At 35.4% G+C, this 15,494-nt stretch overlaps 1 protein-coding gene across 1 annotated transcript; it reads right to left on the bottom strand.

The window, feature by feature from the left end:
• Positions 1-319: 319 nt before the first annotated feature.
• Positions 320-3,931, bottom strand: LOC107927313 (proteasome subunit beta type-4). The gene is made up of 7 exons (XM_016858381.2): positions 3,703-3,931; positions 3,518-3,582; positions 3,335-3,411; positions 1,593-1,722; positions 1,257-1,416; positions 982-1,167; positions 320-646 (listed from the first exon to the last, which is right to left on the bottom strand). Exons 1-7 carry the CDS (start codon positions 3,706-3,708, stop codon positions 533-535), a joined length of 738 nt encoding a protein of 245 aa, XP_016713870.2. The 5' UTR covers positions 3,709-3,931; the 3' UTR covers positions 320-532.
• Positions 3,932-15,494: the final 11,563 nt, after the last annotated feature.

Genomic DNA, 15,494 nt, shown 5'->3' with positions numbered 1-15,494 from the left:
CCTTCCACTCTCACAGCATTCATTTCCTTCACAATCTGATCAAGAACAAGCCCTCGTACACAAGTCCCCAGATTGATTGGTTAAATAAAAAATTGATGGGCTGACAGTTCAACCAGAACCATATAACCGGAACAGAGGTGAACCGATAAGTTTAGAGCAAAGTGGCACTAGATTTTTTTCTTAAGGTGTCCATTTCCATGGCAATTGTTTAAGCAAAGTAGATAATGAACTGATGATCAGCTTCTATTAAATTTGATGCTCTCTGCCTAATTAAATAATCAAACAGGATGGTCTATATCTTGCATCAACAAACTGGAAAGGAAAAAGCATCTACTTTAACATTAATCATGAAAACAATCAACCTTCAACTTAATCGTTTTAAACAACCATGAAGATGCATCATAAGTTCATAACTCAGTTTCCAAATCAAACATAAAGATGCATCAGATTTTCATTTCAACTCCTAGTGGGGTCATCGATGTTCTTCTCGTACCATAAAATGTTTCCACAAAGCATAAAATGATGGCGACGTCTACCATGATCCTACAGCACCCTGAGTAGGATTCTCAAAAGCAGAGAACTCCCAGTAGGTCTTTAACGAATATGGCGGGGAAATCGTCATGCCTTCTTCAGTGATCTTAGCTATCTGCAATCATCCGATTTCAAATAAATGAAACATTAACTAATAGGCAAAATTTTGCCTCAGATAATCAAATGAAAGGACAGCAGTCGTTGAGCTGAATAATAGAATTGAATGAGAGCTATCCTGAGCAATACATTGACCTAAATCACAGCCACACTAGCATGTAACAAATGATGAAGTTAAAGAGTCTATCAGATTCATAATATCCATAGAGACAGATTGTTAACTAATGGAGTAAACCAGAATGCCATACACAGTTCGGCTGCTGTACAAGTCCCTACCAAATTATAAGTTTTTATTCAAACATGGAGCCAGCATGGTAAATGGGAAAAGCAAACCTGAAGCTTGTTAATAGCTGATCTATCACGATAGAGGAGAACACGCATGCATTTCTCCAGTAATTTAACACCATCCTCAAAGCTCAAGTTCTCATGCCACTCTTGTCGAAGAATTGGTCGTGCAAGGTGGTTTCCGAAACCAGTTGCAACATGATTGTCCTCAAAGTTTACACCAATCATACTGACCTGAAAAGCCAAAGTTATAAGAACGGTCAATTACAGGCTTAAAAACTGCAAATTGTTCAATTAGGTCAAAGATATAACTCCAAGCCTACCGTTCCAAGATACTTCTCTCCTTTTTTAACTCCACCAAGTACAAGGGAGTTCCATAATGGATTGAACTTGTTGCGCCTGTTGTACATAACTCGAGTCAAGTAATTGTGCACCTCTTTAGGCCCCAAAGAGTTGCCGTCATCCCACATATTGTCATATAAGCTACAATAATCAAACATCCAAAAGCAACAGTTTTATGTCAGAATTTAAACAGTAAAAACATGTGTTACCAACAAAACCTAAATCAGATTTGTGGATAAAGAAAATGAATAATAAATTCCATGAAATAACAACTAAGAGAATGGGAAGGAGGGGGAGTTATATCAGTCAATACTTACATAAGCTCGTCAAGATACTTCAAAATCTCTTGGAAATCACTGATTTCCCCACTAGCACCCAGAAGGGAATGCTTGCCAATAGGCTTCATTCGCTCCACACTCTTGTACCGCAGGGTGGACCCATACGAACCTGTCAATAAACAGGAAGCAGGCATGAAGTGTTACCTAAAACGCGGATCATTTCGGTACAAGCAACAAAAATTGGAACAAAAATCATTAATTATCTAATAAGTGTAGTCTTCTTTTAGTTCGTTTAGTAGGAATGGAATATTTAACATTAAGAATGTACATATATATGTTTCAATTAATTAAAATAATAAAACTTGATTTAATTTATTGATAAAAATAATTAATTCTCATAAATTTAATGATGAAAATTATAATGATCCACTTTATTTTAAAGTATGTTTAATTAATAAAAAATTAGATATACATTCTAGTTAATTTATATCATCTACCTTAAAAAAATAAATCTATCCACCACTTACCTTTCTTTTTTATTAGAAAAGAATTTAAAAACCAAAATAAATATACGTGTCTCTAGATAATTGCTTCAAGAATCAAAACAAACCCACAAAGATTAAAAGTCCACTGCTTAACATTCTGCCAGTTTCCTTGCATTTTCATAACAGAGTTTTCCACTTCTCAGGGAAGGATCACAGATTTCACTGAATTGGATCGCTTTGAACCACTAATGGGATCAAGCATTCCGATTCATAAGTTGCAGTGAAAAGAACAATTTAGGTAACAGAGAAATCAATTGCATATTGAAATGAGGAACCAGTCAGATTGACAACAAGCCTCAGGTGAACGCATACTAGCTTTATTGCAATTCCGTGGTTCTTGAAACAACATACTTCCAGGTCCAGCTCAGATCATGCATGAGGCACCAGATATAATAGGCAATAATGTATTTGACAATTGCCATTATAAGTGCATATCTTGTTCTATGGGTCCTTACAGGTTGAATAAGTTGATTTCAAAAACAGGGAGGGAGAGAGAGAGAGAGAATAAGAACTTGAATGATAGAGTATGAAGGTTCAAACTAATAAAATCATGTTCCTACTTACATGGAACGTGCTACAATAAAAAAAACATATACCATCTACATAGTCTAGCTTTCAATATAAAATCTGTAAGTGCAGATCACTGAGAGAATACTCTCAAACAAGCATCTTATTAACGGTCATTTCAAATACAAGGTCCGAATTTTATTTAACATACAGATTTATGCTACAGATTACAATGACCTCAATTTCGGCATTACCTATGTTACTCAAACTCAGGTGTGAGTATTAGTTATGGATATGTATCGGACATGAATATCAATGGATAATTCCAAGTTTTTCCATATATTTGAAGGACCCTTGGATGTCATGTCCTAATATCCAAATGTTGGACACCAATAATTCAAGAAGAATGAAGAGAACCTAACAGCTGACTATTCTTATGCTACTAACTTAGAAATAGTCGGATAATCTAACTGAAATATCAATCCTACAATAACATTAAAAGCAGTATTAAAGGTTGAAGATAAGGAAGATTCGATGACCCATATCATGATCCAAAAACACATAAGAAAGACTACAAAGGGCCAGAACCATTAGCCTTTTCACTTTCATAGTTTTCTCCAAGAGCAAGATCCATTTTCAAATAAAAAGAGCAATTCAAACACACACAGAAAAACACCAAATAAAAATTCAGAAAAAAAAATAATAGCTAGTGAAAATGTAAGAGCTAACCTCCCATATCAGCAGCCATCAAAATCCCATCTTTATACTTTAAAGCCACGACTGATGTTCCTGTCACATATGGATACCTAACAAAATCCAGGAAAAAAATTAAAAAAAAAAGGGGAAAATTTTCAAACACCAACAACCAAAGAAAAAACCCTGGTTCATTTGGGCATCAGATAAAGAACATACAGTGTCCTTTGGGAGTCAGATTCAGGGCCAAGCAAGCAATTTTCAGGTTGCTTTGAAGCCGTAAACTGCATTAGGGAAAAAAAGAACATTAAAAAAAAGGTCAAAATAAGTGCTTTTTTTGAAGGATGAAGTATTAGATTAACAATTTAAAATTGGGTTTCAAAGATAACAATGGAATGACTTACATTCATTCTGATTTAGGGGTTTAGATCGCTCGAAGAAGAAGAAAAGGCAGCAGTGCAGAACTGACAATTTGATGCTATAGAAATAAAAGCAGGAAGCTTGCTCTTTTCCCTTTGCTCAAGAAACTCTTTTTTATCAAAACGGGCCCTGCTTCAATTAGTATCGGGTTAGGCCCGGATAGGTTACGTGATTGAGTAAGTTTTTGGGATTTTTGAATTCTCAAACTCGAGTTTATTTGTGTAAATTAAGCAATTTTAAGTTGAGCTGTTAATTATATGGATTGAGACTTAGTTCGATTGATATAAATATTATTATCAATGTAGTAGAATGTAGATTTGAGTACGTTCAAGCGTATTCTTATTTATGAGTTTAGGAGGAATTATGGATAATTTTAGGTATTGTATAAAAAAATACGATTAGAACATATAATGAGATTGTTAAAAAAATTGAACTAATTATCCCATTCAGTATTCATAATGATTTATTTTGACAGTAATTCATGATATTTTATCAAAATTTGTTGGTTGAGTGAATTTGATACTATTTATAAAAGTTTTAAAATTAAATTTTGTGAACCAAAAAATAACATTAGAAGAGCTTACTCATCAATTGAAGGTTTATTCTGACTTGACTCCAAATTTACTCATCATAATATGAAATTTCACATTCGAACCTAATCACTACGCTATCGTTGCACAACTCTTATTTCAATACAAATTTCAGACAATATTTCACTCCCAAACTAGAATATTTTTTTCTATCAAACTTCCCATTCACTACTTCATATTGTCTCAAGAAACTTTCTATAAAATATCACTAACTATTCCAAAATCCCAAAATCTTAGAAACTCCAATGACAATCAAACATTTGAGTACCCCCGAACACTTAATCAATGTAGGGTACAATTGACATAGATCACAAATGTCCTTGTATTGATGTCCGATGCGTCTCGGTCCTCTCAAGGCCTAGTTACACAAACCAGTCTCCTGTTTCCCTCTCTGAGTCAAGCTTGTATTTGATTAAAAGAATGTCGTGAACAATCCCTAACACAATGCTCAACGGATCCACATCCAAGACACACACCCATTTTCCTCCAACACTCGCCCAGATAGCGCCTATCACATAAAACACAAATCAAAACCTAACATACGCTCCCAACTGCCTCAACCCGCTGAGACTTAACTATTCTGGCCTGTTTCTTGAATCGCAGATTCAACCTAATATAGAACTCTTGAACTCGATTAACTCTAAATTTTTCACTTGATTTGATTGAATACTCACCTCTAGTTAAATTCATAAAATATTTAAAAATATATTTTATATTAATATTTATATATTTTTATAATAAACTAAATTTTAAAAAAAATTTATTTAAATTGAATTTGAGCCAGGTTGGTTTGAGGAATATGAGGATTCTTAAACTGTAGGGGTGGGAAATGAAGTTCCTCTCCAAGATTGTTGGGCTCAGGAGGGTCGAGGAAGGATGGTTAAAACGATTCATTTATACAAATGCCATGACTGCTTTTGTTTTTTAGTTTGCAGCATCTTTGTGTCTGTAGCCACTTTTGGTGCTTGTATGTTCTTAGAAATCCCACTTGAGTTAGGAAAAATCTGATCTGCACTCGCAACATTCAGGATTCTTTAGGAGCCAATCTATAACCTTCCAGACACAATCTCAATGATAGCTCAAAAAAATGTGTCACTTGATCGAATTACTGCCTTCCTCCGGCTCGATGGCTTGCAGCCTGATGTTATAGAGAAGCTACCCAGTGGTAGTTTTGATACAACAATTGAGATTGCTGATGGGAACTTCTCTTGGGATATGTCATCCACTACTGCTGCTCTAAAAGATATACACTTGAAAGTTTTCCATGGCATGAGTGTTGTCGTTTGTGGTACAGTCGGCTCTGACAAGTTAAGTTTACTTTCCTATCTTTTGATAGAGTTACCAAAGATATCGGGAACACTTGTGTGGTACAACAACCTATGTTTCTCAGTCACCTTGGATACTATTGAATTATACACAGAGAATATCTTGATTAATGAGTATATCAGGATTACATTACTTTTGCATGATACACTGATACATGTATTTATAGTAATACACGTAAACAACAACTTAACTGCTAATTGCTTACAGTTTGTGTTAACAAACTTCTAACTGCTAACTGACTTCCTCTCATCACTCTAACATTCTCCTGGTTTTTTCTCTTCTTGAATACCAGACAATGCGTCTTTTGTGATGACTCTAAGAGCATGTCGAAAACTAGCAAACTGTTTGTGAGTGATTGGTTTAGTAAGAACATCTGCAATCTGACTGGCTGACGACACAAAATTGACTTGTAAGGAGCCATCAAGAACTTTCTCTTGCACGAAGTGAAGATCAATTTCAACATGTTTAACCTTGGCATGGTGAGTTGGATTGGCAGCAATAGAAACAGTAGAGGTGTTATCACACCAGACTATAGGTGGCTGTTCCATGGGTATACCAACTTCTTCTAGCAACTGCTTGATCCACAGAAGCTCAGACACATAATTTTCCAGGCTACGATACTCGGCTTCTGAGGAAGACCTGGAAACTACAGCTTGTTTCTTAGAGCACCAAGCTATTGGATTTGTCCCTAGGTAGATCGCATACCTTGTAGTGGATCGTCTATTTTCAACAGATGATGCCCAGTCGGCATCCGAATAACCTACCAGTCTGAGCTGTCCTTGTGAGAAGACCAACCCGTGCTCCAGAGTACCAGCTAAGTACTTAAGAACTCGTTTAACAGCCTTCCAATGAGCCTCACCTGGTGCATTCATATACTGACTAAGCTTATTTACACAAAAAGATAAGTCAGGCCGTGTGATACACAAATACTGCAGCATGCCGATAGTACTGCGATAGAGCTGACCATCAACACATGTCTCATCATTACCAGCAGCAACTAGCTTGGGCATACTAACCATAGGGGTGGGTGTAGCTGCTGCTCCTTCCATGCCTGTTTTACGGAGGATTTCTTGAATGTACTTCTTCTGTGTAAGAAACGGCCCTTGAGGAACAGACTGAACTTCAGTACCAAGAAAAAAATTGAGAGGCCCCAAGTCTTTTAGAGCAAACCGACCATGAAGCTGAAGCACTATGCTGTCAATGTCTTGACTGGAGTTGCCGGTGATGACTATGTCATCAACATAGGCCATAAGCAGCAACCGACTTTCTCCAATACATCGAATGAATAGGGAGGGATCAGCATTTGACTCACAAAATCCAAGCGTGCTTACCAAAAATTACTTGAGTGTGTGAAACCAGGCACGTGGTGCTTGGCGCAAGCCGTACAAGGCTTTACGTAACTTGCATACCATTAACTGACCGTTGGGACCGGGTACCTCAAAGCCAAGTGGCTAGTCCATGAAAATTTCTTCAGTCAGCTCCCCAGTCAATAATGCATTGTTCATGTTGACTTGTCGTAATGGCCAGCCTAGCATCGTAGCAACAGCAAGGACAATTCGAATGGTGACAGCTCGTACCACGGGACTGAATGTCTCGCGAAAGTTAATGCCAGCATGCTGAGAGAACCCCTTCGCGACTAGCCGAGCCTTGTACCGTTCAATAGTTCCATCAGCTCGTTTTTTACTTTAAATAGCCATTTACATCCAACTTTTCGATGGTGAGGAGGAAGAAGACACTGGCTCCATGTGTTATTGCGTGCAATAGCACTTAGTTCAGCAAGTACTGCATCACTCCAACACTTCTGTGTCATGGCAGTATGAATATCCGTAGGAACATCAAGAGGTGAGTGAACACTACTGAGATAAATCTTTGGCTTGTAGATGCCAGCTTTGCTGCGGGTGACCATGGCATGTGAATTGTGGGGAGCAAGACAAGGGGATGGAGTAGGTACAACAACAACTGATGGAGAAATATATGCATTCAGAGATGCCTGTGTTGAACTTGGTAGGTTAGGTGAGTGTGAAGAGGTCAAAGGTTGAGGTGAACTTGGTAGGTTAGGTGAGTGTGAAGATGTCAAAGGTTGAGGTGTGGTGATGGACATTGGGGCAGAGGACGACTGATTGTGTGATTGGGTTCGAGGTGAAAATACAAGTAGTTTGGAGCTAGTTTGTGTTTGAGGTATGGACATGGGTGAGGTAGAGCTGACGTAGGAGAACACTACTTCATGGAAGATGACATGTCTAGAAATGTATATTTTTCCACTGTATGTTTGACAGCGATATCCTTTATGACTAGGTGAGTAGCCGAGGAAAATACACGGTGTGAAGCGAAATTGGAGTTTGTAATTATTATACGGTCTAAGATTCAAAAAGCAAAGACACCCAAAGGTTTAGAGAAATGAATAATCAGGCTTGGTTTGAAACAGTTTTTCATACGGTGAGACAAAGTTTAGAGGTGCAGTGGGTAATCGGTTGAGGAGATAGACAGCATTACTGAATGCATCATTCTAATAGGTCATTAGTATGGAAGCATGGGCAAGCATGGAGAGTCCTGTTTCAACAATCTGACGGTGTTTACGTTCAACTAGGCCATTGTGAGCTGATGTATAAAGACATGCAAAACGGTGTACAATACCATGTTGTGCAAGAACACGAGTTCCTGAGTAACGACCACGTCCACGTCCTCGAGAACTAGATGGACGATAAGTCGGGTGATAAGTTGATCTAGAATCAGTATTTGCAGGTTCAGCCAATTATTGAGAAACAAGATTGGCAGAGCTTGGAGCCTCAGCCATAGTCACTTGCTGTCGAGCTTCAGCATCAATTAATATTGTGAAGACACTCTGCAGGCTGTATGGAACTTAACTAGCAACAATGATTGAGACAATGGATTCATATTCGCATGGTAGCCCATTAAGAATAGCAGTGACATCCTCATGTTCACTGATAACCTCCCTACAGCTAGCAAGATTGTCACAGTAGGACTTAACTTTCATCAAGAATTCTCTCATAGGAAGATCCCATTTTCGCTGTAAATACAATGCACGAGATAGAAAATCAGTCGAGAGGTAGTTTTGCTGCCATAGAGAGACACAATGGCATTCCAGATTTGTGCACTCATGTCCAACCCAATAAGATGATGAAGGACTGCTTGACTTATTGAAGACAAGAGCCAAGAAGCAATAGCACTATCTTGCTATTCAAATCGTGTAAACTCATCATTTTCTTAAAGTACTCCATTATCGTCTAGAATTATCGCAGGAGGTGGAATAGTTCGCAAATCAAGAAATCCTTGAAATTTATATGCTTTAACAGCCAAAAAAACCTGTTGTCGCCACAATAGATAATTAGAGTCATCAAGAAGAATACTAACCTTCTTGGTGGAGAAGAACCTACTATCAATAGCACCAGTAGCAAGATTAGAGGCCATCATGGGTGTAGGAGACTGCACAGTGGACGGACTAGATAGTGGCTCCATACAAAACTAATGAAACTTAAGGTATCATTCCTAGAAACAGCGGACATCTGATACCATGTTGAATTATACACAGAGAATATCTTGATTAATGAGTACATCAAGATTACATTGCTTTTGCATGATACACTGATACATGTATTTATAGTAATACACGTAAACAACAACTTAACTGCTAACTGCTTACAGTTTGTGTTAACAGACTTCTAACTGCTGACTTCCTTTCATTACTCTAGCAGATACAAAGTGGCAAGATTATAAACAACATATTATTCGATAAGGAAATGGACAGAGACAAGTATGACAAAGTGCTTGAAGCTTGTACCCTCAAGAAGGATCTCGAAATTCTCTATTTTGGTAATTAGTTGTTTATAGGCGAGAGGGGAATCGATCTGAGTTGTGGAAAAAAGTAAAGAATATAAATTGCTCGTGCTCTATACCAATATGTTGATATCTATCTGTTTGATGATCTTTTCAATACGGTGGATGCTCACACCAAATCTCATTTATTTAAGGTAATGTCTTCCTATTATCACATGGCATGTATTTTAAGAGTTGCTGTAGTTAATTTAGTTGAAATAGTTATGTATGAGCTTTGAGTATCTTGATTATTCTTTTGGATGGTAGGAGATTTTACTAAACAATTTGAGATAAAAAAATAGCCATTCCATGTTACTGACTGACTCGTATTCTCATCTAAAATTCCATGTTGCCAGTACAATGGAATGGTTGTGCTTCCGTTTAGACTTACTGTCTTTTGTTACCTTTTCCTTCTCTTTAATCTTTATACCGGAGGGAATTATCGATCTCAGTAAGTAAATGCATATTGGCACCTTTATTTAATACTATATAACAAATATTTTAGTAGAATGACTTGATGCATTTTTCATTTGTTTAGCTAGTGTCGGGTTAGCTGTGACGTATGGACTCAATCTAAATATATTGCGAGCTTCAATGGTATGGAATATTTGCAATATGAAGAATAGAATTATATCTGATGAAAGAATACTTTAGTACTGTAGTATTCCTAGTGAGCCTACCCTTGTGGTGGAAACGAATCACCTAGGCCGTTGTTGGCCAAACCATGGAGAAGTTCATATTCGTAATCTGCAGATAAGTCAGTGTTGTGGTGTTCTATGATCTTGTTTCTAATGTATTAGATGTATTAAATAAACGATGATAGTCTCAATGTAGGTACGATATGCCCCGCACATACCACTCGTGTGACAAGGTCTGACCTGTACATTTCCTGGAGGGTTGGAAACAGGTATCGTAAGGAGAACAGGAAGTGGTGTAAACATAATTGATGGTGTAGACATCTCATCGATTGGGTTGTATGATTTGCGTTCACGACTCAGCATCATCCCTCGAGAGCCTACCATGTTTGAAGGGACTATACGAAGCAACTTGGAGTCTTGAACCCTCTTGAAGAATACACAGATGAACAGGTTTATGAGGTAGGTTCATTTTAGTTAAACACTGTCTATTATGATCAGAAATTGATTTCTAACATAAATCAATATTGTGTTTTAAAGGAATTGGATAAATCCCAACTCGAGAAAGGAGTTCGAAACATGGCCAGCCAGCTCGACTCTTCAAGCTCAATCCTTCTATCTTACAACACACGAGTTTATCTTCTTTTGCATTAGTCATATTTAGTATGAAAATGGTATAATATGTTCACTTAACTTATCATAGCTTAAAAACCTCGAACAATTGAATTTAACCTGAACCTTTATATCCTATTCACGTGTTAAATGCTATATTTCATGTTTTTTAACTATAATAGTTTTGATGAAAATGGCAAGTTATGTTTTAAATTAATACCCCATGTATTGAAAGGAGGTCAATTTCTTCCAGAGAAGTTTTTTATATGTTGTTTGTTCGAACCCCTCAGTAGGTTTACATTGTCTTAGAATGGAGTTAGGATTTTGTCTCTTAATTTTGCAAAGAGCTCAAGTAGAAGATAAGGGTCATAAAGGAATAGCACCTCGTCAAATCGTGCGGTTGATCAAGTAGCATATGTATCCTTAAATGCCATATAAGGGGTAAGGTTTCAAACCATGCAACGTTCACATCCCCTTTGTAGGTGGCCCAATCCGATGAGACATACCTAGTTTGAGAATCCCACCCCCAACTTAGACTTTCTTTAGAGTTAGGAGACAAAACTTTAGCTCGATCTAGAGACAATACCAAACCATTGAAGAATCCAACAACTACGAAACATTTAAAAAACTTCTTCTAAAAAAATCAACCTACTGTCAACACTATCATAATTTTTTCAATGGTTATAAATGTTGAAATAAGTGAAGCACTATATATTTTGGGGATATTTTTTAAGTTATTTAAGTAGATAAATACTAGAATAATCAATTGAGATTTTTTAGGAACATTTTCTTTTATCTTTTAGTAGTTTACTATAATAATGGACTTATTTTCCTAGTTAGGTTATGACTATTTTTTCTATTTATATTTAGTTCTTTACTTAATAAAATTTAGAACAGTTTTATTGAAAGCTCATTTGAAATCTTTCATGTCATCTGATCTAGGTTAAATTTCCAGTAACATCATGGTTAAAACAACTTTTACTAGAGATAAGAGATCCAGCAACCAAATAGAGGTAAAAAGTTCTATCGTCAAAACAACTACCGAGAACGCAATAACTCAATGGACAGAGGTGTCTCACTTCTCTTTTCATCTAACATCTCACAAGCTGAATGGCAAGAATTATCTCGAATTATCGTAGTTCGTGAAGTTAGCAATTGATGGGCGCGACAAGCTAGGTCATTTAACTGGAGAAGTCAAGCAACCACAGGTGTGCAATCCAAAGATGAGCACGTGGAGGTCAGAAAATTCTATGATAATTGTGTGGCTTATTAATTCCATGAAAGCATCTATAGGTAAACCTTTTTCTTTTTCTCCCGACTATTAAAGATATTTGGGATGTTATGAAAGATACCTATTCAGATTTAGAAAATGCTAAAAAGATCTTTGAGTTAAAAATAAAACTCTGGAAGGCTAGCCAAGGGGAAAAGAAAGTTAATTTTTATTATAACGAGATGATGTCTCTTTGGCAAGAATTGGATCAGTGTTATGATGATGAATGAGAGTGTCTCGGAGATAGTGTAAAAGCTATGAAAAAGAAGAGAATGAGTGAGCTTATTTATTTATGGCTGGTCTAAATAAAGAATTTGATGAAGCGAGATCTCGGATCCAAGGAAAAAATCATTTCCAACACTCCGTGAGATTTTTCTAAGGTTAGAAGAGAAGAGATAATGAGAAAAGTAATGTTAAGGCTAGGATTTGAAGCTAACGATGACAATTCTGCTCGTGACTGTTAAAAATAATGATGAGAGTGAAAAAAACGAAAAACCTTGGTGTGGCCACTGTAAAAAAATATTGGCACACTCGAGAAATGTGTTGTAAGCTCCATGGAAAACCAACAAATGGAGAAAAAAGAGTGAAAATGGTCGTGGATCACAATCTGGGGATAGCAGAGCTTTTCAAACGACAAATAAAAATCATGAGCAGCAAAGTTATCTGAAAAGGTCTTCATTCACTAAGGAAACCCTAGAGCGTCTAAACAAGCTTTTGTAATCACCACAATTTCAGATGAATTATTCTGTTTCTAACTCATCCAATAGTTCTTCCTCCTTTGCCCAATCAGGTACTAATTTTTCTATTTTTTCAACGTCAAGCCTTGTAAAACAAACACATGGATCGTTGATTCTGGAGCTAGTGATCACGTAACTAGTAGTCATTTTTTTCTCAACTTACACACATTATGTAGGAAACAAAAAGATTGAAGTAGCAGATAGGTTGTTCTCCGCAATAGCCAGGAAAGGCGCTATTAAAATTTCATCTTTCTTGGTTTTACATGTGCCAAATCTAGCTTGAAATCTCATATCGATGGGTAAGTTATCTCAATCCTCATACTGTCGTGTTATATTTGACTCCTCTATGTGTAAATTTCAAGACATGGCCTCAAGAGGATGATTGGCAATGTTAAAGAATTTGGTGGAATTTACTTTTTTGATGATGACCATCTAAGTTGACCAACAACTACTTTATGTTTAAAATTTGATTATAGTTTTGATAAGGTTATTATTTGGCATTATAGGCTTGGACACCCTAATTTTTACTATTTAAAGCATTTGTTACATGATCTATTTAAGAATAAAAGTTATTTTTCATATCACTGTGAATTTTGTGAATTGGCTAAACATTATCGGTCATTCTTTGGTTTTTTACAAAATTATTATAAAAAACCAAAATATTATAACTTTTTTTTATTTACCAAAATATTATAAATTTTTTTATTTACCAAAATATACCAAAAAAATAAAAAACAGAAAAAAAAAACCTGACAACAGCCTGATCAGGCCAATCACATTGGCGGCACCAAAGGTGCCAAAGAGATTGGCGGCACCAATGGTGCCAAAGGACTAAAATGTAACTATCTGTAGTTTCAAGGACCTGACATATAAATTTACCATTTTAAATTTTGAAAGTGAATTGCTACTGCTGTGCGTGTGGGGCGCACTAAAATTAAAATGTGGCTAATTGCCTTCTAAGCCATCATTATTTATTATTTTCTTTTTATTCCCCTTCAACTCACTTTTTTATTTAATAAACAAGCCCTCAACCTATTTTTGTAGTTAAATAAGCTCTTAATCTATGATTTTTACTCATAAAAGCCCTTTATTTTATTATTAAAGTAAATATATTTTACCTAAAGTAAAGCTATTTAAAAAAGTATAAACTAATTCGCATTTTATGTATTATTTTGGTAATTTGATGAGAATAGTTTATTTAAAAAATTTACTAAATTTGATGAGAATAGTTTATAATTATAATTTATTTTTTTCTATTTGGGTTACATTTATGGGTGATCAGTTTTATTATTACTTCTGGTTTTTCAATAAGACATGCCTGGTATTTCTATTAATTTTTTTAATTAAATCTAATATTAGTTAAGTGATAATTAAGATACTTAGAATTCTAATTAAGTAATAACTCTATTTTAATTTAATAAATTATTCTCATTTAATAACTCTATTTTAATTTAATAAACTATTCTCATTTAATAACTCTATTATCAGGCTGATCAGGCTGTTGGATTGGCCTCCAATGTGATTGGCCTGATCAGGCTGTTATCAGGTTTTTTTTCCTGTTTTTTGTTTTTTTGGTATATTTTGGTAAATAAAAAAAATTTATAATATTTTGGTAAATAAAAAATTTATAATATTTTGGTTATTTTTATTTTTTATAATAATTTTGTAAAAAACCCGCCATTCTTTCCACCTTAAAAATATAAAGCTTCCAAACCTTTTTTTGTTAATTCATAGTGATGTTTAGAGACCTTCGAGAGTCTTAACTTTTTTAGGAAAACGTTGATTTGTCACAATTATCGATGATCATACTCACATTTATTAGGTGTTTTTATTAAAAGATAAGTTTAAAGTTAAAAATATGTTTCAGTCTTTTTATGCTATGGTGAAAACACAATTTGGTGTGAAAATAAAAGTATTTCGGAGTGATAATGGTGGGAATTTTTTAGTGACCAATTAGGTGTTTTCTTAACCAAACATGTAATAGTCCACCAAAGCTCTTGTACAAATACACCACAACAGAATGGGATTGCAGAAAGAAAAAATCATCATCTTTTGGAAGTAATTAGAGCCTTAATGTTCACTAGTCAGGTACCACGTTATCTTTGGGGAGAAGTCTTGTTAACAACTACATATCTTATTAATAGAATGTTCAGTAAAACTCGAAACAAGGCTAGCCAATATAGTCCCTGTCTCTAAGAAAGATAGAAAAGTACGACTGCGTGTAGGCTATAGGAATTTAAACAAGGCTAGCCTGAAAGGCAATTTCCCGTTACCTCACATCGACACTTTAGTGGATAATATGGCAGGATTTTCGTAACAACCAGATTTTGGGTCTAGTCGGAACAGTGGTTTTGGGACCACAAATCCGACGAGGAAAAATGTAATGGCCTAAATTTTCAGAGGTGTCGGAACGGTAATTCAATATCACTAAATTGGACAAATGGGTAGAAAATATTATTAATTTAGTGTGTATAAGTTAAATGTGAAGTTAGGAAAATTTTTGAAATAGTGAATAGTACACTAGAAATAAATATTAAAATAATTAGAATCGAAAATGAGGTATCGAGACCTCAGGAATTTTAAACCGAGCCATAAATATTTTTATAAATATTTATGTAGTGTTAAAAAGTTAGTATTAAAGTTTCGTTAGGAAATTTTAAAGTTCCGATAATTAATTGAACAAAAAGAACTAAATTGTAACAAATGTAAAATTATGGGAGATGATTAAATAGTTTAAATGATAAAAGGAAGAGAGCTTAAAAGGCAAATAGA

Source organism: Gossypium hirsutum, chromosome D11, assembly GCF_007990345.1.
Source record: "Gossypium hirsutum isolate 1008001.06 chromosome D11, Gossypium_hirsutum_v2.1, whole genome shotgun sequence".
In the NCBI taxonomy this organism is placed as follows: domain Eukaryota; kingdom Viridiplantae; phylum Streptophyta; class Magnoliopsida; order Malvales; family Malvaceae; genus Gossypium; species Gossypium hirsutum.
The sequence above is the reverse complement of the archived record's forward strand: the minus strand, read 5'-3'. Positions and strand labels throughout refer to the sequence as shown.

Bases quoted from the DNA above. Each gene is read 5' to 3' on its own strand.
- LOC107927313 (XM_016858381.2), bottom strand. The intron at 3,412-3,517 runs GTATGTTCTTTA...GGATTTTGTTAG, and splicing joins TCTGACTCCCAAAGGACACT to GTATCCATATGTGACAGGAA. The intron at 1,723-3,334 runs GTTAGCTCTTAC...GTTTATTGACAG, and splicing joins GATGGCTGCTGATATGGGAG to GTTCGTATGGGTCCACCCTG.